Below are 26,684 nucleotides of genomic sequence, written 5' to 3'. Positions count from 1 at the left end.
TAATCTACTTTTTAAGGTTTTGAACAAACTGTACATGCATTATTTTTATACTCCTCTCAATCCTTGCATAGAAATTAATGAGAAAGCCCAAGATGTGACACATCACATAAATCAAGACGTCATTCCAAAACTAAACCACAGCAGCCAACTCCAGCTAAACTGAGCCACCACTGCATGAATATATGAGTTACGTTGGTTTAAAGATCTACAGCTGTTCTGAAACAAGGCGATCCTAAACGCAGACCATAGAACTAATCAGGTCAGATTTACAAAAACTGTGAAGCTTGAGTGCATTTTCTTTCAGATATATATTTTTTAAGTGAATACAGTTCATTTGATGAACAACTATTGTTTGTTTAATATTCAATACACGGAGACTGAGTTCATATTGAGACAAAGATTACCTCCAGGGTGTGACATTTGCTCTTCAGGCGGTCACAAAGCTTGTGATAATTGGCTAGGACATTGTCGAGCTCCGAGGTCAGCTCCTGCCCACAGCCTCCACCAGAGTGCGATGTTTGGGACACCAGCAGGTTGATGCTGTCCTTCAGGATCTTCACCTTCACTTCCTTCTGAAACACATCCTCTTTCGCTCGCTGAAAGACACGAGGGCGTGTAACATGTCAACAGACAAGGTGTTAAAAAGCTACATAACTGTGTGAGCGCAGATTTTAATTCACAGGGTTGCTTTCTTGTTTTATATTTTTGTTTTTCCCTGAATGTTTTTCTTATTTGCTTAAAGCTGATTTTGCCTGCTTTTAGCCATCCTTTTCCTTTTCCTAATTTTACCATAAGCTTGCATTTTGCTACTATTGACTTTAAAGCTAGAGTTTTTCTTATTTTAGCTTTTAGCTAGTGTTTTGCCATTTTTAGTTTTAACGTAAGTTTTAGCTTCTTCAGCAAATTTCAGCAGAGTCGTTTCGGGCTCACACTGCATTTTCCTAAAAAAATAAGTTCTCCAGTTTCTCAAGTAGTCAGTTCTCCCAACATTTCCCCACCTTCATTTCCTCCAGCGATGCCTCCAAGTCCTCGGGACTTTTGTACTCAAAGTCTCTCATAAGAAACTCTTCGTCAACTTGGGCGATCCACTCCTGCATCTCTGCCAGGTCTTTCTTCAAGTTCTCCTGCTTCTCTTGACTCTCTGACACAGACTCCTGATAGCTCACGAGCTGGAGGAAAACAGATGACTCAGGTGGGAGAAATAAGCACCGGACATTAAATTTATCCTAGTGTGAATTACATACAGACTGCAGAATACAAACATAAAAGACACTGAGGGAGAAAGTAATTCTGCATTTACAGACAGGAAAATGTAATCAGCCACTTAATAAATTAAATATACATGACAGTTTGGGGCACCTGTTTGCTAAGTTTGGCCCATCTTCCTTCAAGTTCTCCTAACTTCTCCTTTCCCCACGTGGCCAGTCCTGGGACTGCAGCCGCCTGCACAGCAATTACATTTTCCTCCATCTGCTTCAACGAACGATCCACCAGCTCCATCTTATTCACATACTCCTAGTTCAGAAAGAGAAAAAGAAAACCTTGAGGGGTCGTCCTAAAATTCTAAATCCAAATCTGTCATAAACAGACTGATCAGGTGAAAAAAATAAAACTATGTAAAACTACAATACCAACTACACCAAATGCTTTGAATTTTTTAATCACCTCTAACTGTGTAACACTTAAATATTCCTCCTTCTTTTGTAAGTGAGAGAAACTACGGCGGCAACAAAAGGCAGAAAAGGACAACTCTAAAGCAAAAGGTTTTGTTTAGTTTGTACGTGCAACAATAAAAAAAATGAAAGTGCAAAATGTTACTAAGAAGTCTTCAGTAAAGGGCAGATGTATAAAGCTAATTTACAGAACAAAAAAACAACACTTATTTTCAAGAACTGTTTGATTAGAATTGCAAATATGTCAAAACAACCCTACGTACTGTTTGATATCTTGTGGATAGTTATAAACATTATTTAATTTTAAATAATAAAATACCTACCTATAGTGTCAAGCTGTTAAAAAATAATGAACACAATTAGCTTTTCTGTCACCTTGCACTGATTAAGCTCATCTTGTAGATTCTGTGTGTCTCCCAACCCCGTGGTGTCCCGAGACAACAGCTCCTGAACCTCATCCAACCAGGATTCCACTTTTTCCAAACGCACCTAAACGCAGCACGTAAACAGACAACTGAATGAACACCATTCATCGTAAATAGCTAAAAGCCCACAAAGTTCCGATAACAGCCAAGCTACCTGATTGTCCTTCATGCTGCCCAGAATGCACTGCAGCGTGCCGTGCTCCTCGCGGGCCCGGGACGAGAGCTCACTCCATTTCTGCAGCTCGGCGGGATCAGAGGCTTGTTGCGTTTGCTCGATGTCCAGGCACAGGCCCTGGGGTCAGCGAGAGTTCAGGCTCAAAATGACATCTCAAAGCAGCGCGTAAGTAACAACAGCTCAGAAACTTCTGAAATGCTCCCTGAGAAAGTAGCGCTCGCTACAACAAAAGGTGTGTAACTATAAATCATCTCCTTGACTAAAAGAGTCGAGGTTTGTGTGCGAACTCTGGATTCATCCCATGTAATATCTGATGTTTTTTTCCTACCATAAAGTCCCTTTTTACTGGCTTAAAGCAACAGATTAGATTTTTTTGATCTCAGGTTCTGAGGAGAGGTTATGAACAATAAATATCTTGCCTGTTGTAGACAGCTCTTTGAACGACCTCAGTTTGAAGAAATACAGTTTATTATGATTAGACTGACAAGATAAAGGGCAAAACACACAGGCGGCATATGACTCGTGTCAAAAACTACCCCTTCGTTATTTTCATTTATGATCCAACACCAGCAGCGGCCTTGTACTCACTCCTTATGTGGACGGCCGGGTTTTCATAGCAGCTCTTTATTTATGCTTTGTTGACAGTTCTTCTCTTGTTGAGCTGTAGCTCTGTTTCATATCAAAAATGTTAAAATAGATGAGAAAAGATTAAGTTTTGTGGCTAAATTTGTTTCCAGAGATATACGAACCAAAATCTTGTCTTAAAAACAATGAAGAAAAAAAAGGAGACTGTTCGGCAATCCATTGCTTAACAAATTGGTTATTCTGGTGACAGAGAGAAAAAAAAAATCTTAGCGTGAGCTAATCATTTATTTTAAAGTTGATCTGTATCGTTACAGCCACTTCAGCTTGACGTGTGTGTTATGTTTTAATTGCCACGGTTCCAACGACGCTTAGCACTGCAGCGTTCCTGGTGTGTTTCAGCTTGCATTTCATGCCAACGATTTTTTAAAAACCCCAAATTGTCCACTGCACATTACACGGTTAACTACAAAGAATTTTGTGGTTATTTGCAAGTGCAAATCTCTACAGCAACAGCTAGCTGTAGCACTTAACTGAAATTTGAAAAAAAGTGTTTTAGGACAGCAGCAATACACTCTGTTCTTGGCCCTGCTTGGACAAGATGTTAGCTCGATGAACTGATCAAAATTAAACTTCATCTGCAGGTTGAGGTCGTTCAAAGAGCTGTCTCCAACAGGTAAGATATTTATTGTTTGAAACCTTTGATGGGATAGATCCACACAAACACAGCTTTTAGTTAAGGAGTTGACTTGGTATGTTTACAACATGTTTTAGTAACTGTAAGGATCAGGGATTAATTTAAAAAAAAGTAGATATTATTGTTCAGGGCTGCGGTAGCTTGGTGGTCTTGTAATCCTGAGGCTACAGGATCAAGCCCAGGTTGTGGCAGGAAGGGCATCCAGCATAAAAACAATTACCAAATTCTTTGCTATGGCAACCCCTGAAGAAGGGAGCAGCAAAAAGAACATCATTTGATATTATTGTTCATATCCTTTGCACAAAACTCCACTTTTAACAACCTGAACCACTCCTTTTAAAGGTTCTTTTTTTCTGTAGTTTCATTCATTTTAAATCTTGGGCAACTTGGGCTTTATTTTTGACAGACAGACAAAGAGGATAACAAAGGAGGAACAACATGCAGCTAACAGCTGCAGGTCAGACTCTACCATATAAAGAATGAAAGGCGTTCTTTTAATTAACTTTCCTGAGAACTAATTTTGTGATGTCTAAAGGAAAAAAAAATAGCCCAGAAAGCTTGACATGGAAATCTTTTTTTAATGCTTTGAAACACCACTAGCTTACAATAATATGACAAGATCTATGTTTATCTATGTTTAAGACATTAAAGTGAATAATAAAACAAGAGTCTACAACAATCCCGAGCCAAGAATATCAGTGTCGTCTCCTCTCATTAGACTAATAACTACCAGATCTCTGAAACGCCATCATGGCTTTGTGTTTTGTGACTGTTGGGCTGACTGACAAGTTCACTGGCCCGACGTGAAGCTTCGTGCACGGGCACGCTGCCCAGAATGTGCCACAACCCCCCCCCATCCCCCTCCCCCTCCCCAGCTCTGCGTCCTATCTGCCACAATAAGAAGAGCCGCATTCCACTACAGCGCGGAGGAAAAGACAAACACGGAGTAAAAACAGAAGGAATGCAACAGCACGTCTTTCTGCGCAAAAAGACGTAAAAAGGCATGTTCGTGCACAGCCTCCCGTACGGGGAAGTGACTGGTTGATAAAGGGCTCTGTTGTGTTCTGAAAAAAAAGCTGCAGGAGACAAAAACTGACACTGAACTGTTGTTCTGTGAGCTGGAACGTCATTGGCAGATATCACCTATCTCAAAATAACACACACACACAAATTTCTGTAAGCTTTAATATTATTTTTTATAACTTAATCAGACGTTTGAGTAACTCTAAATGGATCTCAGGATTTTGGGATCTAAACGTTTTTGTGTGTGTGAGCATTACTTCACACATGCGCTAAAAGTACTTTGCAGGAAGTGTTTAAACGTCGTCAGGACTGCTCACCTGTGCCCGCTCCACTGCGCTCTCCGTTGAGTGCATGTCCACCATATCTTCTTTAAGAGCAGCCAGCCTGGCCTCCAGGCCCTCCACCACATTCTGAACCGCCCGAGTGGCTTCCAGACCGGCTAAAGCTGGAGGAGAACAACAGGAAAGGTGAGGTGTGTAGAGAACAGAATGGAGAAAGTAAACATTTGCAGTATTTGAATGGGGAATGATGTTATTCATCATAAACAAGCAATAAGCTGAATGGGATTTCCCAATTTTTGCATGTGGTGAGTTTTTTTGACTCTGTTTGAGGATGTAAAATATTTAACAGCGTGTTTACTTAAAAAGGTTGAGGCCTCGTCAACACAGGAACGTTTTGTCTTTCCAAAATTATCTTTTTCCTCGTAAACAAGACACGGTGTTTGGAAAAGTTTTCATCCACACGGAAACGCAGATAATGACCCGACCCGACCTGACCTGCGGTACCTCCGCCAGGCCTGTGTGTGGCGCCGTGACGCTGACACTAAAATACACCATGAACAGGAAAGAAGACGAACGAAACAAAAACGGGGAGAGAAAAAGGCAGGATGGCAATTACAAGAGCAAAAACTGAATCTTTATTGTAGACCGACTAGGAAGTGGAACTTCTACTCTGTGTCACATGAAACTACTACTGACCGGACGTTGTGTCAGCTCAAATCTGAAGACATGTGGACGATTTCAGGCAGAGAATCCAGAGGAACAGCTGGGTAAATAATACTCAAGTCTCAGTCTGTTTCAGTTCCTACGTTTTTTAAATGTGTACTTGATGTATAGTGTAGTTGTAGTTGAGAAAGTGGCGTCTGCAGCACAAACACAAGCACGTCATCTGTCATTATTGTTGTTACTTCTGTCAAGGACGTGAGACTACACATCGATTTCAAAATGTTGTGTTTAAGCTGTTCACATAAGAACACAACAATGGCATTTAAACTTGGAACTTAGAGGTTCAGGGGCTCCTAAAATGTCATTTCCATGTGGACGTAACGCTCAAACAATAAAAACATTTGTGTATCAACAAAACACGGTTGGACAGAGCCAAAGTTGTACAGTGTTTAAACTGCTTGACCTCCTAAAATCACAGCTACAGTGTCATGAACACGCAAAGGCTTACAAAGAGTACAAAGATTACATTACATCTTCCTCATGACTGGCTCCCTTTCCTTTTCTGTCTCTATTAATTACCAGGTGATTTAAAGCTCACATAATCTAGATTTGCTTATGCAGAGACAGAAACGACAGAAAGCAGATTATTCATGGGGTGGAAAAAGCCCCAGCAAGAAACAAACCAAACTCGAGAAAAAACAAAATACTTTTCCTTGAGTGTCATCCAAATCCTCAAGAGTCATCAAGCCCGAGAGGCACAGCAAAACAAACACACACACACACACACACACGCGCGCGTGCACGCTTATGTTCAGGAAGACATACAAGTCTTCCTTTACAGACTCATTTCTGGCTAAAAGCAGCGCACATAAATTCCTGGGGTAAAACGGTGACTGATTTTCAGGACTGCTCCACATCAAGTCACGTCCTCAGGTAGATGTGAGCTGACAGAAGTATGACCTAAAGCAAAACACGCTCACGTACACACTCACACATCTGTGAGCTTTAGAAGGCCATAAAAGGGCATCATCTACTACTGGCCAAGGTTTCATATAAAAGCTGATGTCAAATTTACATCGCCATCACTCTTAATTTTCTTATAAACCTGAGAGAGCTGGTTCAAAAGCAAGGAGAAGGAAAAGGTCTTTGTTTAAAAGGAGATTTAAATCTCCTGGTCTGATGGCTCAAGGCTGTCAGTTCCCCTGAAAGGCACTTTGGTATTGTTAATCAGTGTTTTTGGAATTAATTTCTCCTGTCGCTCATTTAACAAATGATTTAAATAAAACACAGGAGAGTTACCTTCTTTGACTTCCTGCTGCCTGCTCTGCAGCTGCTGGAGAGTGGAGGCGTGATGCGCAGAAACCACCACCAAGTTGTCCTTCAGGGAGGGCACCGCCCCCAGAGTCCCCACCTCTGCGGACAGCCGCTCCAGACGGGGAGTCAGGGCCGTGACCTGAGCGAGCTGCGACTGCAGGACACCAGATGAAGGAGAAAGTTCACTAATGAGCTTGTCAGAAAGAGGTTCTCATGTAACGTGGGGCTTCTGATTACTCCTAACAGCAGGGAAATTAATAATTCAAGTGCAATTAAGCAAAGACATTTATTGTTCAGAAACAAAGGAAGAATTTTTAGACTTAAAATGAGGGAATTCATTTGCTTCAGAGCAAAATGAGAACTTTGTTCATTTAATATGGTTTAATTATGCAGGAAAATGATATTTTTTAATACTTATCTTTTTTAATGTTGCCCTCATTAGACACCTCTGGAGTTTTATCTAAAAGATACTCTTCATTTTTTGGCAAGTTGTCTCATTCTTGCCAAATGTATTTTATTAGAATCTAAAAGTCACTGTATTACTTTGCAAATGTACGTGAGCGGAGCGGAGACGGGCCGTAGATATGCTGATGGTGTCGAAGCTGCTCAGTTTATTATCTAACCTCCATAGAAGTAACACGGAGGTTGTCCAACTGAGAAAACAACAAACTAAACAGTGTCATGTCAAAGTGTAGAGGTTTATTATTATTCTTTCACACCAGTATGTCGTTTTTAAGAAAAAGTTGTGTTGGAAGCCTGAAAAATGATTAAAAAAATTAAAATAAATAGGCACTATTTGCTCTTTCTTTATACGTTGTGCTCTATGACTGAAGTCATGCCTGAGAAGGTACTAACTATTGATAACTATTAGTCAGAACTTCTCTTCAAAGTTTACTGGACTATTCCTTTAAGAAAGCTTTAATTACCAAACTGTCTGTGCCTTAAATTACTATCCTGGCTAACTAAAAGATATCTTGTATTCATTCTAAGAATGCATTTTTGTGTTTTCTTTGAATTTTGTTTTTCCTGTTTAAGCTCAGGAGGATTTGTGAGTCGAGGGGTTAAAAATGAAATTCTGAATTAAAGTCACGTTTCAAACAAACGGAGACCCGAGTCACTAAATCTCACCTGACACTCTTCGCTCACTTTCCTGAGCTCGACCTCGTCGGACTTTCCAACAGATGGAGTTGCAGCCAGCCACTGGTCCTGCTTCTCCAGGACCTGGTCCAGGTCTGCGAGCTCCGCAGAAACCGCTCTGACCTGGGTCTGAGTGTGGACCCGATCGCAGGCGGCCTGGAGCTCCCGTGTGCAGACATCCCACTCGGTGTGAATCAGGTCCATGTTTGTCCTCACGAAGTCCACGCTCACTGCCTCTGCGGGAGGACACAAAAAAAAAAAATACTAAATAAGAGCCAACCTTTAATTGGAAATTTTCATCTTTTAGTATTTTCTTATGCATTTATTTAAAACCAAATAAATACACAAGAAATGCAACTTTTTTATACACCTAAAAATGTCTCCCAGCTGCAGATAAGTTACAACATATGGCAAAGGGGACACGGGGAAAGGAGAAATGAGCCGTTTGTTTAGAGGAACATGTTTAGCAAAACTTTGATGATTTTGTGCGTTTGATTTGAAGTGTATGAGTAAAACATGCTCTTCATACCTCTCTCCAGCTGGTCCATCAGGCTCCGTCCTTCCTGGATCACTTGGCTGACTGGGCTCTCCTTTGCTTTGAGTTCCAACTCCAGATTCTAAAAGTTGAACATAATTAGGAAGCAGTTGTTTAAATAAACCCTTACTGTACATTGGATCTATTTGAGCCGACTCAGTTTGCAACTTTACCTTTAGTTTCTCCTGCAGGTCTGGTGTGTCGGGTGTAGTTTCAGGAGGTGTGGAGGCCAGCGTCTGAGCGGATGTCTTCCATGTTTTCATCCAGCTGAATAAGTCCGAAACCTTGTTTTCAAACCTGCAGAACACAGTGTGTGCTTCAGTGTTTGCAAGGCTGTTTTTTATTACTCTTATTTGGGCAGAATCAGAGAAACGGTTCTTACAGTCTTCTAGTTTCTGCATCCGTCTCCACCATTCGTCTCTTACAGGGAGCAGGCTCGACCAGCTCTTGCTCGACGATAGAAGTGGTCGAGGCAACAGTCCCCACGATGGACTGTTCTCCTGCTGGAGTCATCCCAGCGTTCGTTGCAGCCGCCATTAACTGAGGGTTTGAGCGTGACGGAGAAAAAGGCAGACAACTAAACCCACTGCAGATGAGATACCGAGCAAAGCAAACTCTGTCAACTTCTAATGTTTCTGATTTACAAGTTAGCTGAACTGCGACAAAATTATAAATAACTCTGTTGAGCTTTTATGTGTGATGATTATATAAAACTACGACAATAAATCAAGAACGACATGCAGATTCGGAGTGGTGCCCCTTTTTTGTGGCTATGTTCAACCTTTCTTATGATCAACCAAAACACTGAGCACTAAGAGAAGAGGAAACTGATCGACACACACCTGGAGCGAGCAGTCCTCCAGCTTCTGAACCAGATTGTCCCATCTACGAGCCAGCTCCTCTGTGTCGGCCTCGATCTCAGCTCCTGCCTCAGAACTTTGCAGCAGCTGTATCACATCCTGTCCTGCATCGGACAGTTTGTCCAGAGTCCTTCTCTTCTTCTCCATGTCCTCCTTTAAAATCTAATTTAAAAAACAGAGAGGCAAAGCTGCAACAACAAAGATAAATATGAAAACTCCAGCGACTAAAAAAAGAATAGGCCGTCTACTTACAGCTAATCGTTGAACATTTGAATCAAATTCACTGGAGTCTTTAAAGTTGCTCGTCTGAACTTCATTTAAAACAGTCTCTTTTTCAGCCAACCACGCTCTGAACAAACTCTGTCGAAAAATGGCAAAACACGTTTTATTTTCTGTTATGCAACATGCATTAGAAAGACAACTTTTAGGCTTTAACGCAACATAAAGACTTTCAAAAACAGATGTGTTTAAAAACAACAAAGAAATGTTTTTTGGATTGCATTAGGGGTAGAAAAAAAAATAAAATGAAATAAAGAACCTTCTTTTAATCTTCGAACAATGGAACTGAAATGTCCCACTGACATCATCGTCTTTAAAACACACAGAGGGGCTTTTAAAATGTAATTTATGCAACATTTTTGTCAGACTCAATATACTTTAGCTCAGTTTGCACAGATTCATTGCAACTAATCATTTCACCAAAACAAAGGAACAAGAAGTGTTTTGTAGAAGGTGAAATATCTCACCTGGTCTGACAGAAGCTGCTGCCAAACCAGAAAAACTTCCTGCAGCTTTTGCCACCTTTCTTCTGTCCAACGACACACAGCTGCCCAGCGTTCGCCCAGAGACTGAATCCAGACAGAAATGATCACATTCCAGAAGAGATCATGTTACAGATTGTATTCAGTGGAATCAGATACAAAGAAATCATCTGTCGTTTCTCAACATGTTCTGGATTTCACCTAAAAAGCCTGATTTCCTACCTGCAGTTGTTCCTCCAGGGCAGCGGTGGTGCTCTCGCCACTGTTCTCATCCACCACGACCACCATGTGAGTCAGAGAGTTCACCTTCACCTGCTCGGCCTCCAAGTCGTTCTGGAGCTCCTGCACATGAACACAAACAGGGAGTTCCACATTTTACCCATTAACAGAGCTGCTAGAAAAGTCTATTTAATTTATGGTGACTGTGGACGCAGACATGTGATGGTGATCACAAGACTGACATATTTTAGGGAAAAACCTGTACAATGAGACTGACAATTAGCTGCATAAACACACACTTTCCAACACAATGGGTTATATTCCTCTCTTTTTCTGGGCAAGTATGAAAAAACAAGCAAGTGCAACCTTTCTATACCCTTCAGAAAAGTCTGAATGAGAACTTCATTTACTTTGTGTTGTTCTAACTGTTCCTTGTAGGTGTCCAGGTCTTTAGCTGCTGGTTGGGTCTCGATCCTTTTGATCCGCTCCTCTGTCATCGTCAGCCAGTCAGAAAGCTGCTGTAACTGCTGCTGTTGAAGGTCCATCAGAACTTCATGGAGCCTGGAAAATGAGAGGGGGAGGAATCCAGGACACGAGGACATTCAGACTGGTACAAAGGCGGAAAGAAAAAACAAGGCAGTCCTAATTTGTTCACCTTTAAAATTGGATTATATTAACTTTAAATTCTGCAGAAAATTCTGCAAATTGCTCGAGCTTAAACTGCACTTCTCCTAAAATCCAAAAAGCTTACAGGGGTTCAGTTACAAATCAGATAATTACACTATCTATTTGCAAAGACAATACCACTGAAGGACTGAAGTATTAGCAAAACGTGAGTGTTTCTACCTGGCCTGGCGGTCCATGCTGGCCACTCTAAGGGACTCCCAGCGGGAGTTAAGGAGGGTCATCTGCTCCTGAATTTCCTCCTCTTCCTCTTCTGTGAGGTTGCCCTGGGCAATCAGTTGGTTGCCGGCCTGCAGCACGTTACCCACACTGCTCTGATGAGCTGTCAGCTCCATCATGAAGGCCTTAAAAAGAAGACAAAGCACATGGTTCCGGTAAATTTACGGGACGTCACAGATTTGTGTCCTGGGAAAAAGAAAATATCCCTGCACAAAGGGAAAAAAAGGACTGCAAAGTTTTAAAAAAACAACAACACACACACACATACATTTTAAATCAAGCTTGGAAACATCGTGCAGGAACATTAAGGCCTAATATTATCTTTTTTATCATTTGAAGTGCCATTCTTGCAATTGGCAGTCCCATATTAACATCTGGATAGTTTTTTCTCCAAATATTCTTTTTTTCTAGTTCTTCATAATGTCCACAGAGAGCAGTGGATGTCACCTTTGCACCCTTAAATGTGCATGTGTTGCTGTAGCAACAGTCTGCAAGCACAAACTGAATGGTGAGCTGGCAAACAGACCAATTTTGAAACAGAAAGGGAAGGAAAGCTACTTTAAGAAGAAATACTGACAATTTGCTTTTATTTCCTTGTAGCAAAAAGAAACTCAGTGAATGGACCGACAGCTTCTTTGAGGACTCAGGGAGAGGAAGCATTTATGACAGCAACTGCAAGTAACTTATTTTTGCAGGTCACAGTATAAGGACCGCAAGGTCAAAGCAAACTGAACCTTTTTCCACAGCCTCCTGAAAAGCTGCTAAAGAGGATTTGGATCATATTGCTCCATGTCTCCCGACCAGGTTTCTGCTTTGACCTGGATTCCAGTCATTCAGCTTCACAAATATTCACATTTCAGCCAAGGGAATCCATCCAAAGCCCTTTTACACACATGCACAGACACAAACTGTGCTAATACGCCCCCATGTCGAGCAAACAAGTACGCTCCGGGCCGGGGCACTTTGGAGTCCTGTGCACCACAGGTCTCAGTAGAATTCCTGGCATTCCCAACATGTACAGAGCATGTACTGCTAGTTGTGGGAGGCCTCGCGTTCTCCGCCGGATGCTGTCGTACATCCCGATGAAGAGTGACAGGTATTAGACAGATCGCTGGTGTGTGAGTCAAATAGCATGTCAGTCGTAACTTTTAGGTTATCGTGAACATTAACAACATTGTAATTTAACATAACTCATTCTGAAATACAGGTTCAAGAGGCTGGAATTTCAGGGATTTATATTCTGTTAAACCAGCCTGAAAAACAGACCAAAGTCAAATTACAGTTGTTGAGTTTGCGTCTCTGTTCAGGATGATTTCAGCCGACCTGTTTGTTTCCTCCTACCTCATGTGTATGGAACTGATCTTTAACTTCTTCCACATCGTCTGACACCTCGTCCTGCATCTGTAGTGCATCCTCAGCTGACAGCAGCCAAGTCAAAACCTCCTCCAGTGTCGTTTGGTAGCTGTCGAGGTCCACTTCCAGTAGGCCTTCCTCCATCTCCCCTTCGGTTTCTGTTAAGGTGCTGGGGGTTTCAGGTCGTAGACTGCTGCCTGCCGCCTGAGTCTGAACATTCTGAGGAAAATAATGATATAACTTACACCACACATACACATATTTAGATCCAAAATACCCTGAAGTTAACAGAAACCATGTCTCACTTCATAAGTTGTATCATTCACATGACCTTAAAAAGGTACTCATTTTAATGTCAGAAAGACTAGTCCAAACAAAATAAAAATCTGAGTAAGACACGAAATCTGCATATTTTTTTATCCTCATATCAATAGTTATTGTGTCCTAAATTAAAAATAAATTGATAGAAAAATTTGTGAACAGATGCCAACTATCACATGTTTGTAAACAGCCGAAGTGACTGAAAATAGGTCAACGATGGCAACGTCAATAAAAGAGCCGTTTGAAATTGGCGTCCAACAATTTTGATGTACTGGTACGTATGTATGCTCAGATTTGCTGAGTGAAGTATGCAGATGAAAGTGCTTTATTTACATTAAGTGCATACCTGCATTTTAGAATTGCATATCACATCTGGAAAACTACTCAAGCAAACTCTTTCGAACTGCACTGTCTGATATAGCTCTGGATAACCTTCTTCGGTTTGATTTCATTGTTTGCAATGAGTCCCTTTAATTACGTGGAAATACAAAGCTCAGAACAACAATGATGCTTATTAAATACGGCAATGCCTAAACCCTCTGTTATTCTTAATTACATCTGTGCACATCAGCTGACAGGTTTTAAAATAGACCCAGACATCTAAGGAGGGCTGTGTGGTTCCGGAGCACGCAGAGTGACATGCCCTATTCAGTTAAAAAAAAAACTACAAGCCTTTTTTGGGGATGTTGAGATGTCCCCCTGACACACTGAACAGGTCAATCCTAAATTTAGAAATAGAAAAATGTTTTGGGGAAGAAAAAATAAGCAACAAGCAGGATAAAAGTAAGTGTACAGCCAAGAGTCTTAAAGGGACATGATCAGAAACAATGACAAGTAAATCCAGGGAAGCAGAAAAGCCTCCGTTTAAGCCTTTGATATGTTAAGTCAAGATAAAACACACTTATAAAAAAAATTCTGAGCAATTTGTTTTAGTTTACACACTTCTTCCAAGACAAAACACCAGAATGAAGGTAGCTTGGTTTAAAATATTCCCAACCATAAATGCTATCATTTTCTGAAGCAGCCTTTTTGGTTCTTAACAGCACAGAAAGTATTCCAGGTTTCCATCTTTGTGAAGGAAATGTAGGAAACTCGGCTAATCTGTCTGGAAGTGAACGGGATACATCCGCAGCAGCAGCAGCAGAAGAAGAAGCCAAGTCAAACATAATGAAAAAAAAATGCTTCTGGGTGTGTAGAGAACCAGTACAGTAACAAGTTAAACGGGCCTTTGTTTTCAAGGCTGAAATTACACAGTGGTAAGTTAAGCTCGGCAAAGGTCACCAGCTGCAAATATTCACAGACCTTTTGGCTATTTTGGAATAACTCACAAAAGCACTGGAACATACACTCCCACAACACGGCACTATAGAGTAGCTGAGAAGGCTCAACAATACAGGTCAAAACTAAAACTAAAAGAGGGAAACTAAAAACAAAACGTTGTCATTAAAACAAAGGACGCTTTGTTGTTCCTTCTTTCGGTCACGCTACCAGCATCACTTCCTACGGGGAGGAAAATATTCTAGGAAAATAAAAATCCTTTTTGGACAAATCAGAGCATTATTTGAAAAGACTTTTCCAGCATCTATTCCAGGGTGTGTGAAATATGTACGCACGGCCAATAAAACCCTAAGAGGTGGTTTGGGACTCCCCCCCTCCTCACTTCTGACTACAAGCCTCTAAAATAAGCAACCCAGTGAATCCAGTCAAACAGCTGGCTGAGAAGAGCTAAAAAAGCATGCATAAATTATCATCGGCCTAATGTGTCCGGATTTATTTTCAGCTAATTTGGTTTATTTGTTAAATATGTGGAGCCATGAAAAAAAGGCAACAGCTTCAAGCAGAGCTGCACAGTTCAGTCATAAACTAAAGCTCACCAGGGAACTCGCTCCCCAGTCAACTCTCTGCAAACAGCCCTATTCTCACAAGTTTAGCCCCCTTGTTTTCAGCGTGCGGCATGGTGAGCTGGTTAAAGTCGGAGGGGTGAGTCACAGATCTGCTCCCAATTTGCCCGTCCCCGCTGCGCTTTTCACGAGCAAGCCCGGAGAGAACATATAGCAGTGACTCATTCTGTCCTGCAACACGCAGTACGCAATAAAACCGATGCTTTCAACCAAATGGAATCAGAAAGTACGCGGCGCAGCAAAAGTTGAAGCAGATTAGACTCAATTTTGTGTAATTCTTTAGACAGCTGGACTTTCACCTTTGTGTTCAGTCAGGAAAACAGTTTGCATCATCAAAGTTAGAGGGATCCAGGGAGACTGTCTGTTAGATGGTCAGGTCGCCGGTCAATTATGTAAAACGTTTTTTTCTTCTCTTTTCTTTTTAAGAAAAATCAGTGTGGAAAAAGTGACCAGCACCTCTGGCATGACTTTGTATTAAAAAAAAAAAAGAAAACATCTTTAAAACATTATAATCTTGCAACGCAAAATGTGGAAAAACAACAGCTTCAGCCAAAATGTTTGGGCACTACTGAGCTCAGATATCTCAGTCTGTTATGTACCTTTATCTCAGGAACATAAATTATTCACTTAAACGTTCTTATGTGAGGAATCTTCACTTCAGCGACACCGTCACCACATCTGTGACGTCACACATCTGCTGGACTTACGGCAGCTGCTGATCTTTGTACCGTCACGTTAGCTGTAATTTAGAATTTACATCCTTTTTTTTACTACACTATACATGTATTTGTGTGGAGATTTTTCAAAGAGATCCATGATCCTTCCTTACGGAATAGCAAAGTCTTAAAAGGTGAAGAAACTGTTCTATTTTTGGACCTGCCTGCATGGCTGTGCGAATCTCAGCTGTGGATTCTTAAGATTTCATCCATAAAAAGAACACCTTGTGTTTTGTGGGAAACAGATGTAGGCCTGGCTTCTGTATGAGAAGTTCAAATCCAGTGACTCTGCTCCCGAGCCGACCAAGAATCTGAACGTCCCGTGTCTTTTCTGTGCGTAACACAAAGCCTTTGCTTTGTTTGGTTGTTGTTTGGGAGAGAAATCTTGCCGAATGGCCTTCAGGCTGTGAATAAACCCTGTAGTGTCGACACGTGACAACAACTTGTGTTACTTTTGAATGTGACCCTTAGATGCTCAATAAAAGAAGCTATTTTTGACGTTTTAAACTGAAATGTGGGCGTTTGACTGTAAATGCATGAGCTAAAACCATGTTGGAAACTAAAAGCTGGAGCCTTCTGTTGCTGCAGGTTTATGATGTCAGTTTGGTGTATAATACAACAAACTTTAAACCATACCCTCCTGTGTCGTGTAACATTAGGCAGGAGCCGCACTGCATATTTTACCTGCGCGCTGAGCCCTGGACCGGAGCCCTCAGCCTCCGCTTTGTGTTTGCGAGGCAGGGTCTCCACTTCTCTGATGGCCTCCATGCTCACGTCTTTTGGCAGCACGGCGAACAGCGAGGTCACGTACATGATGATGGACTTCTTATCTGGTAACTGCACCGCCACGTCTGAGGCGACGGCAGCGAGTCGGCAGGGAGGCAGGTGGACAGAGGGCGGAAAGACACAGATACAAATAAAACATGACAGCCAGGAGATAGAGAAGAGGAGATAAAAAGGTGAAAATTGCAGGAGAAAAATGAAGTGTGGCAGAGTGAGATAGACGGTAAAGGTGACAGGAGATTAAACAGGAAGGAAGGTGAGAAGGGGAGAAAAAAAAGCAGGTTGAGACAGGTTAAACTAATTAAACAAGGCTTTGATATGGGTCAGACAGAACTGGCCCACCAGACAGTCATGATATAGACATGCTTAAATTAAAAGCAAAAAAACATTTTTTTTTTTTTGAATAATAACAGTCTGAAACAACTTCATGCTGTTTGCTCTCCTGAGTTTATTCAGCTGCTGGCAAGACTTGAAAGTATGCTTCATGGCTGCACACTGTTTTCATATAAAGTGTACGCGAGTCCTTTTCTACAGTATGTAACACTATCCAGCTACTATAAAAGGCAGCCGATAAAAAAAAAAAAAAAAAAAAAAAAAAAGCACCTTCGGGATCCAGGAGCCTCTCGATGCCGAGCTGGTTTTTGGCTAAAGCGAAGGCGTGCTCGAGTCTCTCCACAGGGCTCATTCTGAGCACCTGATCCCAGTCCAGTGCATCCGGCCTGAAAACACACAGAGAAGCAGCAGAAAAAGAGACAAACGATCATATGAGAGAAACAAACATTTCAATTTTTTCCGGATATGGTGAATCTAAAACTTGAGCTGCGCCGATTGCAGTTTTCGAGATTGATCCTGATGTTTGTACATCTATGGCCTGACAATTTATTTATTTTAAATTAGATTCAGGTTTTTGAAGATGCATTTACCTAAAAGTACTTAAATCAATGTTTAAGTCATTTACATGCTTTGCAGAGACAAGACTTCCCTCAGATGGGGGGGCCTTGTGTGGAATGTGTGTGTTCGGTGATCCACCTAAACCCAAAGCCTGAGTCTAAACCAACACCAGCCATTCTCACACCTCACAGACTTGTGTGTGTTTGGATGTCACCCTTACTGACAAAGAGTTACATCAAGGGGGGAAACACCCCTGACCCCCCATCCCAACTTTCTTACACATACAACAGCACACAGAGAATGAGCAAACGGTAGCATGGCGAGCTTAAACAGATCGAGCCAAGCAGTACACACACACACACACTCTGCAGATGCTGACCTGTAAACATGACTTTAATGCTTTGCAACCTGTTTTAATTACAATCCAGCACACACACCAGATTTTACATTTCTAAATGACAATACTGGATTAAAACTGAGTCACAAAGTATGCTATATTGTCTTCAATCAGCCTGCAATATAAGAAAATGCTAAAATATGTGTGCATAAAGAAGCTATATACCATTTTGTCAACTAGATTATTAATAATTCCTGTTTTATTAACTCCCAGAGTGCTTTGCTTCCTGCTCACCTGAAGTGGTGGAGGATGCCGTTGAACGCCAGTCCATCGTTCCAGCTTGTGGTAAAATTCAACACATTGACTTCAGGGTACGAGCGTGTGCACTGTCGGACCCAACTCAGTAGGATCTTTTCACTGTTGGTCTGCTGCAGGTTGGACATGATGTCCTTCATGATGTCCTTCACCTGTAGGAACAAACAAACAAATATCCTAACTTTTTTTGTTTTTTTTCTCTTCTCAAAGATAAAAATATAATATTCACCTAATTTAAATCCAGCAATGACAGCCATGAACAACAGAATTTAATTTTAAGGGGGCTTGAGTGACATTAACGCAAACAAAGACACTGAAAGAAAAGGCTGTCACCCCTGTGACTTGAACTTGATTAACTGTTCAGCAGCTGTTTATACTTTCAGCTGGTTGAATTGACAAAGCACAGGATGATTAGCATGTTTACATGTTTACATGCTTGTGTGCACATCCGTACTGAGTTTCCATCATCTGCTTTTCTGATCCCCCTGGAGCATCGGTGGACAGCGAGTTCATAAAGCAAACACTAATGACACTTTAAGTATATTTGCAGAGTACGTGTATGGAAAGTTCTCACCTGCCAGTGAAGGATAATACTCCAGATGAGGCCCAGGGTCAGCTTGTGGTTCCCATCTACAATATCTGTTCCTCCTATGTTTACTAGATCCACCTACGAAAAAAAAGGTGTAGACAGAGTGACTGCTTGTACAATAATACTGAAATTAAAAAGAAACCCAATATGATTTTTCTGTAATAATTAGGGTTCTCCAAAACTGATCGTATGTATTGGATTGGAGAACTGATCAAAGCAATTTTTTTATTATTGATATCAAAGTAGCTGCAGCACTCAGCTCCCAGTCTGTGTTGATGATAAATACCACCAGTATAATTAAAGATTTAACATTCAAACACTTGGCTGAGAACACTAAGGTCAAAGAGCTTAATCTTAAAGCTAGCATGACTGAGCAGCACACTTTAGAGCAGTGGTGTCTCATCCTGGTCATAATGGGCCACTGTTCTGCATGCTTTAGCACCAGTATCCTACCTTCCCAACACTACATGAACAACACAGGGATACCTGAGGTCTATACAAATGTTTGAGGTGACTTTTTCTTTCCTTTGGTGATAATATAAAAAAAACTTTTTAAAAACTTGAGAAAACAGCATGACCTCACATGACGGCTTTTATTTTAATAACTTAAATGTACTCAAGGTCTGTAATCTGCAAGTCTGTGCTATAAAAAAAAAAGCTACATAAAGCAGGTGTTGGACAGAATTGGTATCAGACGATCCTTGTTAGTAGAGGACTTATATCAGTATCAGGGACAAATCTGGAATCGATAGGAATAATACTGCAATATTATTTCCTGTGAAGCAGTCTTCTCTATAACTTGTAAGCATCTTTAATTAATAAAACAAGAAGAGTTCTCTTTTCAACAGCAATAAACATTTAGGTAACATTTCAGCTTCCTTATCCAGCTCAGTGAAGAAAGCCGCTCCACACCATGAGTGAACAGTCTGTTAAAGCTGAGTACTTCTTAATCGGATATTTTTACGTTATGGATTAAAATACGAGTCCAATTATATTTTTCCAGCACAACTACCACAGTGTATCTCATCCAATAAGATAAGGCAAAGTGTGTTATGTTTATGTATAAATATTTCTGGTTGTAGAGCCACAGAGTGGAACGTGATGTCAGTGTCTGGGTACAGTTTGAAGTGATTTCTCTATATACGGCTGTGACCTCTGACCCATCTCCTGCCTCAATTAGTCTACTACTGCTGCTCCATCTTCATTATTTTTTTTCCCCTCTCTCTAGATCTGTTTGTATCACAACATAAAGGCTTACATGTGGCTAAGCTCGAGCCACTTACTAAGATTTTAAACTCAAATTTCCCTTTGTACCATTTGTGCAGTTTAAAGTCGAGACTGCGAGGAGTTTTCTCCTGTAGTCGAGTGATATCCTTCCTTCTGTATCTGTTGCTGCAAGCTGTCAGTCAGCTGTGTGTGATGGCCGAAGGAGGGGAGAGCCCATGAACTTTACTCCAAAAAAAAAAAACTAAACCCCTATGTGCCATGAACCTGTTCTGAAGCAGGCTGTAGTCACTGTTTACACAAGATGTACGACTACAGTCAGTCTTTGCACCAATGATGGTTTAGTTTTTGACTGGACTTAAAACAACTTAATTTCCATTTCGACTTTATTCTTGAAATACTATCTTGACATTATTCCAACAAGAAAAATTCCTCCTCCATCTTTTTCCTGGGTGGTCCTAATAAATCATAGATCCAACCAGTGACTTTTTTCACATTATTATTATTATTATTATTATTATTACTCACATTATTCTGATGCAGGACTTGCAGGACTTTGTTGACGTTATTGAGGGAGTGAACTCTGGTGGAACCTCGCTCTTTGGTCTGAGGAAGAGGAAACGCAGCAGAGATCAGCTGAAAGCTTGATCACTCGCCAACCATGAGGTAACCAACCTCTAACGGAGAAGGAAGTGAACTTTTTTTACTCGTTTCGTTTTCTGTGCTTGCCCAAGAAGATGGAAATGACAAAGCTTTTTGGAAAAAAAATATATCACATAAACAGGAAGTAAAACGTAGAGATTCCCTGCTACATTAAAGGAAAACTATGGCATCACTCAGCACATTGTTTCACCTCATCCACTCATCCCAGCCATTACCCTATCAGCAGTGTCCACAGGTTAATTTATGGAAAGAATGGCTGGATGAACCGCTGCCAGCTACAAATCCCTTTTAAGTCTTCACATTCCTCAACCACTTATTACCACCCAATTATAGCATTAGTATTCCGATGGCAGAGAGAGTGTACAAACGTGTGCTTTCATATATGGCAAAAGAAGCAGCTGGCATTTCAGACGACTGCAGGTGCAGGAAAGATGATATACAGTTAGAAGAGAGCCAAAAGGATGGCACGGATAAAAAAAGAAATATAAAGTGTAAACTGTGAACACAAGCACATTTGAGCTCACTGAGAACATAAACATTAGTGGCTTGCTTTGTCGTTAAAGTCTACTTAACATTTACCAACTCCTTCTGACAAAACATTCAGAGTGTAAACTGTAGAAGAAGAACTAACTCAACTCTGTAATCTCAATGTTGGCTTTGCAAAGTGTCCAAAACAATATATTCAGAATAAAAAACTACAAATTTAGCAAGTGTTTTGTTAATATAAAGACGTTAATAACCAAGAGTTGTTAAAATGATCACTTATTATAACTGGTATAATTCAACATAAGGTGAATTTAAAAAAAAAAGAACACAATGAACACATCAGCAAGTCAGCAATATAAAGGAAAAGTAAAACCAGAAAAAGGTACATAAGATATCAGGCTTCAGCAATTAGACAGAACCATTTTTGCACCACTTGACTACAAACTTCATCTTAGAGGAAAAGACAGAAACTCTCTGAGTAAACTTAAAAAAAATTTAAATGTGGGCGTTTTTGTGCACTAACTCACCAGGACATTGTTAGTGAGTCCCTCCAGCAGGTCCAACAGCTTCCTCCCATCCCTTAGGTCAGAAAACAGATCTTTGATGGCCGTCTTTCCTGTCTGAAGACAGAAAAACAACACAACCCGTAAGTTAGTTTTTACCTTTACATGGACTAAAACAGAACAGATAGGTGCCAAGTGTGGCCAAGGTTATAAAAAATTAACTCCTCATCAATCTGAAGACCAGAAGAGGTTTTCAAAGTGTCATTAAAAGGACATTTAGAGGGAATCGGAAAGTGTTAAACACTGAACAGCATAAAGGATCACGAACTGTCTGAGGAGGGCAAAAGCCATATTTCATGCAATTATCTGATGGCATAATTATTACTGTGATGAAATCTAAAAACAGGACCACACAAAGAAATCTGCCCTCAAGCAGAAAGCGATTTTGTGTTCAGCAGTGGGATAAGAAACCTATAAAAGGCAGAAATTGTGTTTCGTTCTCAGCACCTGCGACACAAATTCAATCTAAATATTTCAGCTGTTTCAGCTAAACTAGCTGGTAAAGAACTCATCAGCAGGGAACAAGAAGTGTCACGCACAAATATCAGTTTTCAGGGTGAACTTTTAGGGCTAAATCAGCCTCCTTATAGTCACACTTCATCAGACAGATAAAAGTTGTTCTGTGCTTTTGGGAAAACAGGTGCAAATAACTGCTTCACATACCTTGGAGAACTGTGCATTTATCCATTTGGTGAATGTTTTCTTTTGTACTGCGTCATGCTCATCTGTAGGGGAAAAATAACAGACTCAGTAGGTCTTTTGGCAAACAGTAAAAAACATAATAAACACTCAACGTTCTTTTTTGTGTTTGTTCATAGAAATAACTGAAGGTCCAGCTCGCTCTCGCACTGGCAAGCTGGTGAGTGCTTATTGTAACTAGAGGTAATCACGGCTTAAAAGCATCCAAATCAATGCAGCTAGGACATCAGAAAATTACAGGCAGATATAAACATTTCGATGATGTGTCCAAACTGTCCAAAAGGTGCACCGAGTGTAAACCTAACACACCAACCCTACACGTACACACACACCCTTGCCCATTATATTGTTCTACCAGAATCCAACTGTACACATATTTTACATTCTCTTCCCAGTTGACTCCCTCCCACACAGCTCATCCTTTATACGCCAACATGGCTCGGCAATAAGGCCTCATTGTGTTTCAGGCACAAGGTCAGCTGCTTTGATGTGAATGAACGATGGCCGGCTCGTGTAACGGATCAGAGCGGCTCGCACGAAAACCTTGGGATTCTCAGAAAATGACTCTCCGATAACATACAAAGAGAAACAAAACATCTAACTTGACAGTCTGTGTACTTCAAGATGTAAATGTCCAAATAGTAAGTTTAAACTTGCAATGAACTCTGTGAGAAGATATATAGAGTGTAAATACGTGACAATTCTACAGAAAGACTTAATGTTGGGAGGGAGGGAAAAAACACCTTCATTTTCCTTTATGTCTTACTTGTTTCCCTGCTCCAACACACCCGATTCAATGGTTAAATTACCTCTTCATGTTCTGCAGAAGCCTGTTAATCACACATTGATTCAGTTCAGGTGTGTTGGAGCAGAGAAACTAGTAACATCTAATGTAAACACTGAACTTCAGAATTGATCCTGACATGCTAACGTGTAGCATTCATATTTATTTCTATAAACCCATTGCACAATGTGAACATAGTGCAAGTTTTTCAGTCTTTTAAAGTACATTACACTGAAGGAATGAGTCAAAAATAAATATACTAACATAAGTTTTGAAGATTTTTGACTGAGGACACAGTTTAACAACAATAAAGCGTATGGGTATCAATACAAAATGCTGCCATTGTCATTTAACAAGCTGCTCGTAGAGCACCAAGAACCAAAGAAAAGGGTTAAAGGTTATGGTCATCGGGGCCAGCAGTCACTTGCCCCTTTGTTTGGGGTGTGTAAAGTGTGTGTTTGCAGCCGCCGGCTGGGTGACAAGAATATAAAAACAAGAATGTAACGCATGAAGAGGCCAGAGGTGCGTGTGAGAAAGGTGAAGAGGTGAGGATGAGATCAATTGTGGTGGAAGAGAGGACTTAAGGAGAAGTTAAAGACTAGACGTTGTTTCGGACTCCTTTTATCTAAACATGAGATATTTGAGGCTGACAGTCATATTTCTGATTCAGGACATAAACAAGCAGAGTTCCTGGGCTTGACTTTGGAGACAACAGGAACAAGAAGCTGGACAACTGGGTGTGTGAGACGTTGAGAAAAAGCAGGAGACGCCAGTTGTTTAAACTGATATGTCCACATTGTCCTGCGTATGTGTCCTGTCCTCCTCAGATTACATACTCAAAGTTTATACAGCAGAAAAAAAGAGCAATTTTTTACAGAAGATGTGACAGCTGATAGAAAAGGGGGAAAAAAGGGAAGCAAAAAAAACTGGATCTTGTTAAAAGGAATCAATCAGGTATGACAAAGGTGTGGTGTCAAACTTACAGGTAAAAAGAGTTACCTGTGTTCTAACGAGGGCATGTAAGGAAAAGAGGGGAAAGAAAATAACAACAGGGCTGAAAACATGACAGGAAAAGAACATTTATGGTAAAAGAAAACCTTGGAAAACAGCTTATTTGATGCAGGAGTGAGGAGCAGGTATGATCTCTAAAACTCATCATGTGGGGCCTCCTGTTCTTAATCAGCGCCTGTGTTGGGCCTCTGAGGGCCCCGAGGAGCAGGTTCCTGAGGACTACCACTGCAGGACAATAAACCTGATTCATGCACGCTGCTCCCCTTTGATTTGTCTGCTCCTCCTGCTCACCAGAGCACAGGAACGTCTAACTGCAGGACGGATCAAAGTAGCGGCATATTTTCCCCCTTACAAAGAGGAGTCTGTGCACCGCTGATGAACACTCGTGATACAACATCAACACACCAAAACGCACGTCCAATTATGTCACTGTGCTGTTGTTTACAAGTGTCTGCTAATTAGAAAAGAGGCTTCGAGTTCAGTCAGCTGTGAAACGTTCGGCTTGATGAATTTGGATGGACCAGAATAATACAAATAAAACTTTTGAATTTAAATAGGAAAAATACCAATAAGATCAAAGACAGGAGACAAACCAAATATTTGTCATTAATATGGCATTTAGAGCACATACAAAACCAATACCGCGTCAACATAAAAATATTAGTATCAAAAAAGCACGTGGTCATGATGTTAATCATATCACCACAAATAATGTAGTCCAATGAGATTAGATTTATATTCCAGCCAATCACCTCCTCTAATGGACTGATCACGTCTACTGCTTCTTATTTCAAAAGCTCCTGCATGACATTTCTCAGATTTTCTTAAATGATGATTTTGTGAAAATTAAAACATTCTGTTGTGTTAGTTTTTAACCACTTGGTTCAGATATCAGGTAAACATAAAAATACAAAAAGTCTGGGTCAGTTTAAGTTTCCTTGCTTCAATATGAAGAGAAAAAAAAAGAACTATTTATTTGATTCTGATGCAAATCAATGTTCACTGTCATCTTAACCTAATATGTAGTTCATTCAAACTAAAAAAAAAAGAGGTTATAAAAAAGAGGAAATGACCACATAAAAATTCAGATCACTTTAAATCTAATTCCTCTTTTTTCCTGTATGTTACAGTTTTAAATCTGTTAAGCTGAGTCTTTCTTTCAATGCAGAAAATGGGCTTGAAGGGTTGTTCAGTGAGTGTTTGCAGCCCATATTTCTTTTCCTCAACTGTTGTTTTGCACCGTTACTAAATCTGATGCCCCTGCTAATATTTTATATTTGAATGGTCGCTTGGTTTAGTTCATGCCAACTTTCACAGAAAGCGGTCTTTGTGGGTCACTTGGTCATATGACAAAGATATCCTATCAGCCCCGAGAGCAGAAACAAAACAGACTGCAGCGCAGTGAGGCAAGAGTCTCCATGTGTTTACAGAACAAATATCCAACCCATCAAATAATCAGTCGGCATGTTTCAGATAACAGACTCATGCAGACATCGGCTTCAGCAGATCTGCTCTTTGCACATGTGACAGCTGTGTGTAGCAAATGTGTGTTGAGTTAAGTGTTTCTGTTTGTGAGCAACCACACCAAGTGGTGATGACATCATGAACAGAAACCTCACTCATCCACACGTTTTCAATATACTGCATGAATGTGAGCGCTCCCATTAACGCAAAGGGATTTCTATAACATTAGAGAAGACTAATCCTCCTACTTTTTATAGCTTATACAAAGCTTTCATTAAAAAGAGTATATTTTATTAAAAAGTTTAAATCTGAAACTTCACCAAACCAAAAACCAAAAACAAAGTAGCCTACTTCCTTCACTGATTGTAGGCTTGTACCACTTAACCAGAAGTTGATGATGCTGACCAACACGCAAACAGCAAGCCTCAAAACAAAACAAAAAAGTCACGAGGACACACGTTTCTCAAAGCAGCCAGCTAAGACAACAGAGCGGACTCATACAGCCTCAGTTTTTCTCCCAACAGGTGGAGAGCCGGTGACCACACAGCAAAGAGGAAAACCAGCGGGGAGGCGCTGAGGTGAAAATCAAACAAGCCATCAGGGTTTCCATAACCCCATCACACGGTAAACATACAGGCCCAGAGCTTAAACAAATAAAGATACTTACAAAGTTTCCTTCGCCAATTACCAGCTCGCATTTCTTAGTTATGTACAGGGGAAATTAAATATTTTGTCCACCAGCCATAGTGGCCACTCAAATTTTTTACCAGCCACTATTTTTTGTTGTGACAAAAAGTAATTTCATATGATGATGATGATGATGATGATCGAGGTGTGTGGAAGCAGTTGTGCTGCCCTACAAGCTGAACACCTCTTTCTGGACACTGCATGGAAATAACTAGATTTTTCTTATTTTATTTTAAACTATTAAAAGATGCATAAAAAATTCAGATAAGTAAAATTTATTTCTGTGGAGTGTTTTTAAAGTATTTTTTTGTAAGTTTTTGTATGCAAGTTGTAATGTTTTTCAGACACTTGCTGCTTTTAATGCATAGATCTATTTGTGCTACCCGCTTATATTTAACAGGTAGGATATTCTGATGAAGGAAGTGGTTTTTGTGGTTTTAGAAAGGTTTTTGTCGGGGATATAAATTGTTCCAATGCTATGCTAAGCATAACTCCTAAGCTCCAACTTCAGTATCCGATGATATTTAACATTAACACGAACTGCTATAGTTTTCGGTTTGTAAACATGACGGTAGCAGTTTTTGACGGGTAGCACCGACCGTTAGACATCACTGTTTAGCCGTGCTACGGTAGGAAAATCTGACGAGGA

The 26,684-nt window shown here is 40.5% G+C and overlaps 1 protein-coding gene across 6 annotated transcripts in view; it reads right to left on the bottom strand.

Annotated features, from left to right (window-relative positions):
* Nucleotides 1-26,684, bottom strand: part of utrn (utrophin) — a 176,884-nt gene that overhangs the window by 136,961 nt on the left and 13,239 nt on the right. For all 6 annotated transcript variants that reach the window (XM_017423258.3, XM_025007463.2, XM_025007466.2 and 3 more), the window contains 25 exons: nt 22,054-22,115; nt 21,355-21,447; nt 20,207-20,284; nt 18,440-18,532; nt 17,845-18,017; nt 16,926-17,041; nt 16,224-16,390; nt 12,590-12,820; nt 11,192-11,373; nt 10,756-10,906; nt 10,349-10,468; nt 10,112-10,213; nt 9,618-9,725; nt 9,348-9,527; nt 8,888-9,045; nt 8,679-8,802; nt 8,500-8,587; nt 7,962-8,206; nt 6,819-6,987; nt 4,893-5,020; nt 2,253-2,390; nt 2,049-2,162; nt 1,360-1,515; nt 999-1,169; nt 405-596 (listed from right to left, as the gene is read on the bottom strand). In XM_017423258.3, the coding sequence (XP_017278747.1) occupies nt 405-596; nt 999-1,169; nt 1,360-1,515; nt 2,049-2,162; nt 2,253-2,390; nt 4,893-5,020; nt 6,819-6,987; nt 7,962-8,206; nt 8,500-8,587; nt 8,679-8,802; nt 8,888-9,045; nt 9,348-9,527; nt 9,618-9,725; nt 10,112-10,213; nt 10,349-10,468; nt 10,756-10,906; nt 11,192-11,373; nt 12,590-12,820; nt 16,224-16,390; nt 16,926-17,041; nt 17,845-18,017; nt 18,440-18,532; nt 20,207-20,284; nt 21,355-21,447; nt 22,054-22,115 (3,539 nt within the window). The remainder of the gene's footprint in view (nt 1-404; nt 597-998; nt 1,170-1,359; nt 1,516-2,048; nt 2,163-2,252; nt 2,391-4,892; nt 5,021-6,818; nt 6,988-7,961; nt 8,207-8,499; nt 8,588-8,678; nt 8,803-8,887; nt 9,046-9,347; nt 9,528-9,617; nt 9,726-10,111; nt 10,214-10,348; nt 10,469-10,755; nt 10,907-11,191; nt 11,374-12,589; nt 12,821-16,223; nt 16,391-16,925; nt 17,042-17,844; nt 18,018-18,439; nt 18,533-20,206; nt 20,285-21,354; nt 21,448-22,053; nt 22,116-26,684) is intronic.

This window comes from Kryptolebias marmoratus, linkage group LG19 (assembly GCF_001649575.2).
Source record: "Kryptolebias marmoratus isolate JLee-2015 linkage group LG19, ASM164957v2, whole genome shotgun sequence".
Lineage (NCBI taxonomy): Eukaryota > Metazoa > Chordata > Actinopteri > Cyprinodontiformes > Rivulidae > Kryptolebias > Kryptolebias marmoratus.
Note: the sequence above shows the minus strand (reverse complement) of the source record. Positions and strands in the feature narration are given on the sequence as shown.